We start from the raw sequence: 12,294 nt of genomic DNA, 5'->3' as shown, positions 1-12,294 counted from the left end.
AGCAAAATAGACTAGATAAGCTCTGGGGAGGTTTTTGAGTCATTGTTATATGGAAGGTTTCCTTCATCATGTAAGACTGAGAGTCTGTATGTATGCATGCATACATAGCACAGTTCTTTAAAGATCTATTTAGGATCCATTGATAGGATATTGTTGTTTTCCTATTCCTTTCCTTTATGTTCCAGGTCTGGGCCTTCCGTACAATAATGAGTTTTTATTTTTTTTAAGCACTTTACTGAGTCTGATCCAACTTCCCTCCTTAGTCGACTCATCCCACATTCATTACATGCTTTAGTGTAGCAGAAGCAGATGTATTTGACCTACAGACAGCAGATTACATTTTTCATGGGATAACTGTGATATCGTAAAGATGGGTAAAAACCACAGATACATTTGAAATGGGGTTAGGGAGCTAGGGAGGTTTGAAACACAGTAAGAAGTAGGGGGTTTGAAACATGAAGATTACATAAGATGATCGATCCAAGGGGCACATGGAAATAGAAGGGGAGAGTTATATGCTAACTATGAGGGTAGTGAGCATATTTTTTCCTCAGCAAATTTTAAGAGTTTGAGGCTCCAAAGACTGCAGCCAGGGTTCACATACTTTAGGAATTGTGAATAATCTGAACAGATGAATCAAATTGATTTCCTTTACCTTCTTGCCTTCCTGCAACTTTCACCCTTTGGCCACGTCTTACTTGTTAACTACCCCGCTAGTTACTTTCATGTAAGACTCTGGGTGCCCATGCAGATACCTGTTATCCCATCCCCTTGTCAACCTTTGTCTTGGTCCTATCATATTTTAAAATCACTTCTATGATACTCTATAAAGTCACCCCTGGTCTGTGGGACCTGGATAAATTGAAAAAATATTTGTGGATAATGGTGTGAGAATAACTTTGAGACATCTATGCCTGAGATGAAATGAAGCTACTAGGAGACATAACTAGAATGGGTGAACATGAATTTACAAGCCATTCAAGACCAGAACCTGTAAGCTCTGGGGAAGGAGGTCATATCTTACTCTTCTTCTCTTTTGCCATTCCAAGTTACCATATTTCCTGCACTCCCAGTTAGATGTGCATCTAACATGCTTTCTTTCACTTCCATTTCTTCTGTTTTCTTTCTGAGAAACGGAAGAGATCCCAGGAGAGGTTGGTGACAGGAATATTGTACACGAATGCAACACAAGTGTGTTAGATGACTATAAGTAAAACATTTTCTAGTGATGATGTGGCCTACAAAAAATGGAAGGGATATAAAGTTTGCACAATGTGAATGTCCTTGAATAAGTAGTCATTATAATTCTTTGGCATTAATGCATTCTTATTTTTGTTTCCTCTTCGTTTTCTTTTATCTGATTACTTTAGAACACTCTAGCACACAAATCAATGGATGGAACGAACCATTCGGTGGCATCAGAGTTTGTATTCCTGGGACTGTCCGATTCTGAGGAGATCCAACTTGTCCTCTTTGTATTTTTCTCCCTGTTTTATGTGGCAAGTATAATGGGAAACTCCCTCATTGTCCTTACTGTGACCTCTGACCCTCACCTACGCTCCCCCATGTACTTTCTCTTGGCTAATCTCTCCTTTATTGACTTGGGTGTTTCTTCTGTCACTTCCCCTAAGATGATTTATGACCTTGTCAGAAAACACAAAGTCATCTCCTTTGAAGGCTGCATTACTCAGATCTTCTTCATTCATGTCATTGGTGGTACAGAGATGGTGCTGCTCATAGTCATGGCCTTTGACAGATATGTGGCCATCTGTAAACCTCTCCACTACCTAACAATTATGAGCCAAAAAATGTGTACTTTACTCTTGGTTGCTTCCTGGGTAATTGGTTTGATTCACTCTGTGGTTCAACTAGTTTTCGTTATTAAATTGCCATTTTGTGGTTCTAATGTATTGGACAGCTTCTACTGTGACCTTCCTCGATTAATCAGACTTGCCTGTGTAGACACCTACACACTAGAGTTCATGGTCACAGCCAACAGTGGCTTTATATCTGTGGGCTCATTCTTCATATTGATCATTTCCTACATTTTTATCCTAATCACGGTTCGGAAACACTCCTCAAGTGGTTTATCCAAGGCTCTGTCCACTTTATCATCTCACGTCATGGTGGTGGTTTTATTCTTTGGCCCTTGCATCTTTGATTATACCTGGCCTCACCCGACATCACACTTAGATAAATTTCTGGCTATTTTTGATGCAGTTCTCACTCCTCTTTTGAATCCAGTCATATACACATTCAGAAACAAAGAGATGAAGCTTGCTATGAGGAGAGTCTGCAGTCAACTTATTGTTTACAGAAGATTTTCCTAAATCATGAAAGTATTATGGAGCTTACCTTCTGCTTTGGAGTAAGAGTAAATTTATATAGTGTAATAGCAAGATTTCCCAATTATATTGTTAATATTTAGTTGTGTCAGATTAAATCACAAGATTATTGTAAAATCTTTACTCAAGAAGTGTGCTGCCTGCTTACTTGTGACTGAAAGATGTGCTGGGGTCAAAGTGCCTTCCAGAAAAAAAAAATCCTTGTCTCTCAGAAAACATTACCACAGTTCAGACTTCAAAACTGAGTCTTTGGGATAGAGTGGGTTATTTGAAGAAATATAGATTGAAACTAAAACAAATTGACAACAAGTAGAAATATATAATCAAGAAGTCAGTTTATAGCAGACTCATACAATTACATGTGCACATATAACACTTATTAACTTGGATGAAATAAAAGGAAATAAATAAAGGTAATATCATTGTAAAAGTTGCCAATGTATTAATTTCTCACATATGCAAAAATCTGTCAAGTGGTCCAGACTTCTACATAGTTCTAACTAATTTTTCCACCACAGATAAGTCTCTGGAAAGGCCAAAGATCAATAGAATATTAATGAGCATGGACTCAGAACAAGAGGAGTTAGCTAGAATATCTAATGATATTAGGTTTTATTAGTTTGATGTCTATATGTCCATTCTAGAATATGCCTGCCACCATAACTACAAAAATAGAATCCTTAGCCCAAATCTCTGTTGTCTGTATAGTACTGGCTGCTCATAAAAAAATTGACCTTTGACTCTAATACCATAAGTCTAATACCATATTAAGACTTCCTAACCTTTTCATTCCCCAAATTCTTAAAGGAAAATTATCTATTTACATATTTAGTGCAAGTTTTTCTATTTCATTCTGCTGATATCAGTATATTACTATTTCATTTGTATTGTTTCTGCCATCATGAGTGAATTTTTAGTTTGGGAGTTGTTTTATACATGATTATATTCTGTTCTGTATAAATAAGGGATTTCAAATAAAAATAAGTGCAGCAACTTAGACTTGATAATTCATGAACATTTCAAAAAGGGGCAATAAAATATTGTTCTCAGGTAGAAATGTGGTGTCAATGATTCTGAAACGCGTAATACCTTTTAACCAATTTATCCTATACTATCTTACAGGCAACCTTATTTATGTCATAATTTACCTGACTTAAAAATTATTTGCCTGTTCTTTGCTTTCTATTGCCTTTATACCATTATTCTATTTTTTTATAAGGCCTTTGTTGCATAGTTGGAAAACAGGGATAGGGCTGTATATATGTGTGTGATATGTAATATAATATATAACATAGTCTATTACACATAACACAATGCACAGTAGAATATATAATTTATCCCATGTGTGTATATTGTCTGTGTATATATAAAAATGCTGTCAAGTTGATTCTGACTCACTGTTATTCTAATAGACAGAGTATAATGGTGGGTGCAAAGTCTTGTGGATCCAATGGTGGTGAAAGCATCTCAGCTGTGGAGTGGGTCTCTCTGTGGCTACCCCAGCTCTCTGAGTGTGGTTCTTCAACAGGAAGAGGAAGCAGAGAGAGGCTCTCCCAGGGCTCAGCAAGTCTTCACGTGGCCTGTCAACAGGAAGACAAGGCAGAGAGAGAGGAAGTTCCCTGATTCTTCATGAGAAGGCCACACCCATAAGGAGGCATCATTAGGCTATGACCTAATTGACAGGCTAGACTCCTGCCCCCCTTATTTATCCAGTTGAAGTGAAATTATATAACTACCATATTGTATTTATTCAATCTGTATACTGAGAAAATAATCAGAGAAGCTGTATTATATGAAGAATGTGGTATCAGGATTGGAGGAAGGCTTATTAACAACTTGTGATATGCAGATGACACAACACTGTTGCTGAAAGTGAAGAGAACTTGAAGTGCTTGCTGATGAATCTCAAAGTTATCAGCCATCAGTACGGATTACAACTCAATATAAAGAAGATGAATATCCTCATATCTGGATAACCAATAGATAACATCATAATAAGTGCAGGAAAAAAATGAAGTTGTCAAGGATTTCATCTTGCTTGGATTCAAAATCAGTGTTTGTAGAAGCAGTCAAGAAATCAAAGGTGAGGTTTTTAGGTTAATCTGCGGTCGAGGACCTTTTTAGAGTGTTGAAAAAGCAAGGATATTACGTTGAGGACTAAGGTGTGCCTGACACAAGCCATGCTATTTTCAATTGCCTCATATGCGTTGAAAGTTGGACATTGAATAGGGAAGACCCAATAAGAATCGATGTGTTTGAACTGTGATACTGGCAAAGAATATTGAAAGGAACATGGCCTCTCAAGAGGACAAACAAATCTGTCTTGGGAGAAGTATGGCCAGCGTGTTTCTTAGAGGCAAGGATGGCATAACTTCATCCTACATATTTTGGATATGTTAGGAGACACCATTCCCTGGAGAAGCACGTCATGTTTGGGAAGTGGAAGGGCAGTGAAAAAGAAGAAGGCCTCCAAGGAGATCGATTGACACAGTGGCTAAACGCTGAGCTCAAGCATAGCAACAATTCGTGAGTCTGATGCATAACTGGGCAGTGTTTTGGCCTGCTGGGCGTAGGGTCACTGTAAGTCTGAACTGACTCGATGGCAACTAGCAAGTCATGAAGGCAGCCTCCTACCTTGAAAAACACAGTCAACTTTACACTTTTAGCTTCTGATCTCTCCCTCCCTCCTTCCCTTTCTTTTACTCTTTTCTCTCTTCTCCCTCTTTACTCTCTTGTTGCTGATCTGCATACAAAGCTCTTATTCTTTTCTTTTGTCCATGGATACTTTATGTTCTGTGGGAAGAGAGCGGAGACTGTAAATACTAACAAATTTAAATTAGTTAGTAAAGCCATGTCACAAGGGAGAGAGAGGTTTTCTTTCCAAGCACTCATATTATAATCCAATGAGAAGAACCTAATTGGCATTGCATTCTGTCCATGCCCAGTCTCTCTGGTGGGCCACATCTGGACCATATGTTCACTTCCGTGGTTAGGAGTCAGAGTTATTTTATTGTTTATAAATAGTTATTTTACTTTGAGAAATAAACATTTCCCCAAAAAAAGGTGATAGGCAAGCATAGATGGCTCAATAAGTAAGGTAAGCAAGTGTGGAGGACATCAGCACAACAGGGAGCCAGTTGTACAAAGCAAAGACTGACAGATGCCAAGCAGACAGGACACAAGGAAAACAGAATTCCACAGTGGAAGGGAATTGCACTAAGCAAAGCTGATCCCAACCCCAGAGCACAAGAATGAGTTTGTTAGAAATAAAGTTCATTTACCAACAAAAAGGTAGCCAGGTGGAAGGTTGTAAAGTTATGAGGTACCTACTACTTCAAAAATTTCTTTGACATTTGTTTCCAATGATTTCCTCCTGTGTAATGGAAACTTCTTATCTTAGTGAGTCTCTTGGAAGACCCCAATAAACAAGAGGAGGTTTGGGGCTGGCCAATGACCCTAATCCTTACTACAATCAACCAATATGCAACTGGATCCAACACATATGATTACTGAGCAAGGACAGATTGTACAAATAGATAATAGGTCTCTGATCAATTTTAAGAGAGCCACTTTGGACATCTATATATGTTCCTCCAACAACTTTAGCCAGGACAACCCAATTAAAAAAACATATCCTGGTAAACAACTAATGGGAACTCCAGTCCCAGATGATGCACCAAGGTGAGGGAATACAGATATTTTAACCATTGCTATTTCTTCAATCATGTTGTTGTTTACTACATAGCATTTATGTCCTAAGTTTTAAAAACTTTTAAAATTTGTGATGTGGGTGAACATTGATTTTCTAGTCAAAAATCATTTACATTTTGTTTTGTGACATTGATTGCAATCCCCACAACGAGCAGTTTCCCCATTTTCTCCTGATGTTTACTGTTTCGTTCATCCTTTTATACTGTTGTCTCTTAATTTCTGAGCTTTGTCTCTGGGGAAATACTTTCCTTTTGATCTGTATGGTTGATTGTTCTGAAGAGTGTAAGCTTTCCCATATTATAGCTCCCCTTAAAGACCTGTCTATTTCTTGGTTGAACCATGCGTGTGCATTTAGCTTTAGGACTTAAGATATTAAAGACCATAGTTTTGGGGGCTCCAGGAGTCTCAATAAGCCAATAAGCTTTCTGTCTTTCTATTATTTTGAATTTTGTTCTACAATTTCCCCCCCCACTCTATCCTGAACCTCTTATTGGAAACTTTTTTAAAAAAATCAATTTATTGGGGCTCATACAATTCATCGCAATACATAGATCAATTGTGTAAAGCACATCTATACATGTGTTGCCCTCATTATTTCCAAAATTCACGTGGCCAGGTATCATCGAGTTCTTCTCGTTCATGGTGACAAAGGAGACCTCACTTCATCTTGGGCTAGTTTCTCAGGATGTGGGATGATCATTCTGTTGCTGCTGTGAAATTTGTGCCAAGGGACATGATCACTGGAGACAAAGTGAGTACGAAAGCAAATGTGGCGAAGAAAGCTGATGGTGCCTGGCTATCAAAAGATATAACATCTGAGGTCTTAAAGGCTTGAAGGTAAACAAGCAGCCATAGCTGAGAAGCAACAAAGTCCACAAGGAAAAAGCTCACCAGCCTGTGTGATCATGAGGTGTCAATAGGATCAAGTATCAGCCATCAGAGACTGAGAACAAGAAAGCATATCATTGTGAATGAGGGGGAGTGCAAGTGGAGACCCAAAGCCCATCTATAAGCAATTGGATATGCCCTTAAAGAGGGTCACTGGGAGGAGATGAGCCAGTCAGGGTGCAGTGTAGCACTGATAAAACATACAACTTTCCTTTAGTTCTTTAATGCTTCCTCCCACGCACTATCATGATCCCAATTCTACCTTACAAATCTGGCTAGACCAAAGGATGTACATTGGTACAGATAGAAACTGAAACACAGGGAATCCAGGACAGATAAACCCCTAGGACCAATATTGAGAGTAGTCATACCATGAGGGGAAGAGGTGGGGGGGAGAAGGGGAAACCAATCACAATGATGTACATATAACCCCCTCCCATGGGGATGGACAGCAGAATAGTGGGTGAAGGGAGACATTGGTCAGTGTAAGACATGAAAAAATAATAATAATTTATAAATTATCAAGGGTTCATGAGGGAGGGAAGGTGGGGGATGGAGGGGAAAATGAGGAGGTGATACCAAGGGCTCAAGTAGGAAGAAAATGTTTGGAAAATGATGATGGCAATAAATGTACAAATGTGGTTGACACAATGGATGTATGTATGAATTGTGATCAGAGTTGTACGACCCCCAATAAAGTGATTAAAAAAGAAAAGAAAATCATGCCAAGGTCAGTCCAAATCAACAAACACTGCCACCAGAGTGATAAGCAAACCTTACTGAAAATTCAGTCAAGCTGAGGGGAGAGGAATATGAGCAGTAGAACCCCAGACCCTGATGCCAATCCGCTCTAGAAGGAGCATAGAGATGCAATGTCATCGAGTTCCGAATCAATTTCTCCCATTAGAAATAACTGAAAATGGATCTATCCATTCTTGAACACTGAGTTTTTATCCTAGCCTTGCCTTTTTATACAAAAAATTACACAGAAATTTCAAAGTAGATAAGTTCAGAGTTAAATAATATAATTAAAATAAGAAACACAACATTAAAACGTTTTTTAACAAATACAGCTTGGGCCATACCCAACTGGTAGCTGCTTTTCAGTAACTCCCCGACCCCCACCCCCCACCCCCACCACTTCTTCTTTGCCTTTTTTCACTAGGACCTGGTTGGCTTTCCTGGGGAAAAAAAAATCTGTCTAATGTGGTCTGCTGTTTGCATTTCCTTCACGGTTTTCTAAAAAGGTTTACCAAATTATCATCAACAATATCGACAGCATGGTTATCCAGTTCCTTATCATGATGATTCTTTAAAAAAACCCTCTTTCTTAGGATCCACTTTTCTGTTGTCCATCCCCCAGGGGGGAGGTTATATGTAGATACTTGTAATCAGTTACCCCTTTATACTCTCCCCTTCCTCCATACTCCAGGTATCACCACTCTCACCACTGGTCTTGAAGGGATCATCCACTCTGGATTCCCTGTGTTTCCAGACCCTATCTGTACCAGTGTACATCCTCTGGGCTAGCCAGATTTGTCAGGTAGAATTAGGATCATGATAGTGGGGGAGGAAGCATTGGGTCTCCACTCCACACTCCCCGTCTCATTCACTATGGTAAGATTTTTTGTTCTTAGATTGGGACTAGAATTACATGTGAGCCCAAAATCCACCCATACAGAGACATTATACATGTCTCTGGATCACCTTATATACATAATTGTCATATATGGTAGAGAACATTCTCAATCATTCCTCAGTGGCATAAGGTTATTCTATTGATACTGTCATAATTTAGCCAATGGTATATAATTTAAAACATTGTTGAGAAAAATGATAATATACAATTATAGGCAAACTGCAAACCTCAATACATGAATTGTTGACTTGTACCCAATAAACTCTTAAGTGACTGGACACTATTTACACAAAAAATGGGAGTTGATAATAAGGCAAAACTTTCAATAATATTCATTGATAGTGGCAGAACCATGCATACCAGATTAATGCATATCCTACTAAAGAAAGAGGAAATTAAAATAGAAAGTATATATACCTGGCCTATTTTTAATTTTTACTCATTTTTAAGATCCTAAGATGAAGGCAGAGGTGCCCTTTTGTCACAGTGGATGCAGCATTTGTCTCCTAACCAGATCTCCAGTGGCCTACAGATGGGCATTGGGTCTCCACTCCACACTCCCCCTCTCATTCACTATGGTGAGATTTTTTGATCTGATGATGCCTGATATCTGATCCCTTCAATACCTCATTGTCGTACAGGCTGGTATGCTGGTGCCTGGCTATCAAAAGATATAGCATCTGGGGTCTTAAAGGCTTGAAGGTAAACATTGTGTCAAGCATTTAGGAACTAGAGGAAAGTTGTATGTTTGTTTCATCATTGCTACACTGCACCTTGACTGGCTTGTCTCCTCCCTGCAGCCCTTCCATAAGGGGATGTCCAATTGCCTACAGATGGGCTTTGGGTCTCCACTCTGCACCCCCCCTCATTCACAATGATATGATTTTTTTGTTCTGATGATGCCTGATACCTGATCTCTTTGACACCTCATGATCGTACAGGTTGGTGTGCTTATTCCATGTGTGCTTTGTTGCTTCTGAGCTAGATGGCTGCGTGTTTACCTTCAAGCCTTTAAGACCCCAGACGCTATATCTTTTGATAGCCAGGCACCATCAGCTTTCTTCACCACATTTACTTATGTATCCGCTTTGTCTTCAGCGATTGTGTTGGGAAGGTGAGCATCATGGAATGTCTGGCCTAGTTTTAGCTGCTGACATTGAGCTTCTTTATAGTTTCTGTCCATAGATGTAGTCTGATTTCTGTGTATGTCATCTGGAGAGGTCCCTAGCTGCTGTTTGTACTGTTGAAAAATGGTATTTGAGACAAAGAAATAGTTGGTCTTACAAAATTCAATCATGAGATCTCCAGCTTCATTTCTATTAAGAATATCATATTTTCCAACTACTATTTCTTCCTCTTTGTTTCCAACTTCTGCATTCCAATCAACAATAATTAACACTTCACCTTGATTGCATGTTTTATCAGCTTCAGATTGAAGATGATGCTAGAATTCTTCAATTTCTGCATCCCTAGCCTTAGTGGATGGTACATTAATTTGATCAAGAGTTGTATTGACTGGATTTCCTTGTATGCAGCTAGAGATCATCTTACTACAGACAGCATTGTACTTCAAGATACACCTTGAGTTGTCCCCTTTTCGCAATGAACGCAGTATTATTCCTCCTGATTATTTCATTCCCAGCATAGAAATTCATGAGATTTTATGATTCAGAATGGCTGATACCAGTACATTCCAACTCACTGATGCCTACAATACCAATCTTTCTGTGTTCCATTTCATATTTGATGACTATTAATGTTCCTAGATGAATACTTTGGTATATTCTAAGTTCTGATTATTAATTGATTTTTCTCTCTCACATTTTGAGTCATTTCCTATCAGCAAATGAATGTCCAGAAGGCTTTATTCTCACAGGCTTTATTCTATCCATTTCTTTAAGGTAGATTCATCTTTGGGAAGGCAACACTTCCTCATTCATACTTTTAGACTCATCCAACCTGACAGGCTCATCTTCTAGAACTGTATCTGAAAATGTTGTGCAGCTATTCATTATGATTTTTCTTTTATTTTGTTGCTACTCATGAGGTTTTCAGCAATTAATTCCTCAGACATGAATAGCCTATTCTTGCTTCATATTTGGTTCTTAGTCTAGAACATCTGCTGAAACCTGATTACTTTAAGTGATCCAGCTGTTATTTGAAATACCAGTGACATAGCTTCCAGCATCACAGCTATACTTAAGGCAACAAAGAACAATAAACTGACAGATAAGTAGACCTAAAAAAACCACACTGATGTGCATCAAACTGTTTCATCGAAAGAGTAGAATGAAAACCCACAGAATTGGAAAAAAATTTGGCAATGGTGTATCCAAGAAGAGACTTATCTAAACTGATATAAAACTACAACACCTCAAGAAGAAAAAGATGAATAATTTAATGTAAAAATGAGCAGAGGGCATGAACAGACAGTTCACCAAAAGGAGACATAGGCGACCAACAAATACGAAGAAATGTTCCCCATCATCAACCATTTGAGAGATGCAAATCAAAATAATGATGAGAAGTTACTCACACTAGCACTGATAGTAAAGTTCAAAGAAAGAGGAAATAACAAACTCTGGAAAGAATGCAGAGAGTTTAGAGCCCTCATGCGCTGCTGGTGGGTCTGTACAACAGTACAGCCAGAGTGGAAAGCAATAGACTTCCTCAACCAGTCAGGAATAGATACTTCACATTACCCAGTAATCACATGCTACACAGATATTTTAACACCAAGGCACATTGTAGTAATCTTCACAATCGCAAGAAGCTGGAAACAACCTAAATGTCCATCAGTGGGAGGATGGGTTAATAAACTTCGGCACACACACATAATAAAGTACTAAGTATAATAAGGAACAATGATGAAACTGTGAAGCACTCACGATGCGAAAGAATCAGGAAGACATTATGTCCTGTGAAGTTAGTCAACCGCTAAAGGAGAATATTGTATGAGATCACTGCTATTAAAAAAAATCAAGATAAAGGTTTTCACACCAAAAGAAACAGACTAAGATGGCTGTCAGGGGTGGAATTGAAAGTGAGGGAAAGGATCAACCAAGGGTAGACAGGGGTTAACCTTGGTGAAGGGGAAGATAATATCTATAAGACAGGTTCAAGACAAAAAGTGGGGAGACAGGGTGATCTGTTGGGAGATTTGATAAGTTAAGCTGTTGAAAGCAAGTGTGCTAGTCTGAATGGACTAGAGAAATTCATAGATACTTTCATATGCCTATAAGAAAGAGCTAGATATAAACAAGAGCTACAGAATATTGAGAAAACATTCCAGCCCAGATCAGATCAAGTCCATAAGTTCAATATTAGCCCATATGTCTGCTATCAATCTATAAATTCCTCTTCGGACTCACGAAATACATGCAATGACGCCAAATGCAGGAAGATCATAGGCCAGTGGGTGGAAAGTCTTGTGGATCCAGAGGCGGTAGAGGCATCTCAGTGCTGGCAGGGATTTCCATGTGGCTCCTTCAGCTGCAGGGCTCTAGAGAAGCTCCATGTGTCTTGTCAGCAAGCATGCCTCACAGGGAGTAAATGTGTGTCCCGCCTCCAAGGAGCTAGTTATCTCCTTAGCGCTTCCACATGAGGTAATCAATCTGTGACATGATTGCCAGGCTAAACTCCACCACTTCACTATTAAATCTCAAATTGACAACAGATAATATAACTACCACAGCATGGATGTGTTTTGAA

The 12,294-nt window shown here is 38.8% G+C and overlaps 1 protein-coding gene across 1 annotated transcript; it reads left to right on the top strand.

Annotated features, from left to right (window-relative positions):
* The first annotated feature begins 1,331 nt into the window (after nucleotides 1–1,331).
* Nucleotides 1,332–2,330, top strand: LOC101641770 (olfactory receptor 4F3/4F16/4F29-like). Its single transcript, XM_004712730.2, has one exon. It carries the CDS (start codon nucleotides 1,392–1,394, stop codon nucleotides 2,328–2,330), a length of 939 nt encoding a protein of 312 aa, XP_004712787.1. The 5' UTR covers nucleotides 1,332–1,391.
* Nucleotides 2,331–12,294: the final 9,964 nt, after the last annotated feature.

The sequence above is a fragment of the Echinops telfairi genome, unplaced genomic scaffold, assembly GCF_000313985.2.
Source record: "Echinops telfairi isolate 266 unplaced genomic scaffold, ASM31398v2 ScPeMD7_18;HRSCAF=68, whole genome shotgun sequence".
Taxonomy (NCBI): Eukaryota; Metazoa; Chordata; class Mammalia; order Afrosoricida; family Tenrecidae; genus Echinops; species Echinops telfairi.
The sequence above is the reverse complement of the archived record's forward strand: the minus strand, read 5'-3'. Positions and strand labels throughout refer to the sequence as shown.

Coding starts and splice junctions, on each gene's coding strand:
- LOC101641770 (XM_004712730.2), top strand. CDS start 1,392: ATGGATGGAACGAACCATTCGGTGGCATCAGAGTTTGTATTCCTGGGA.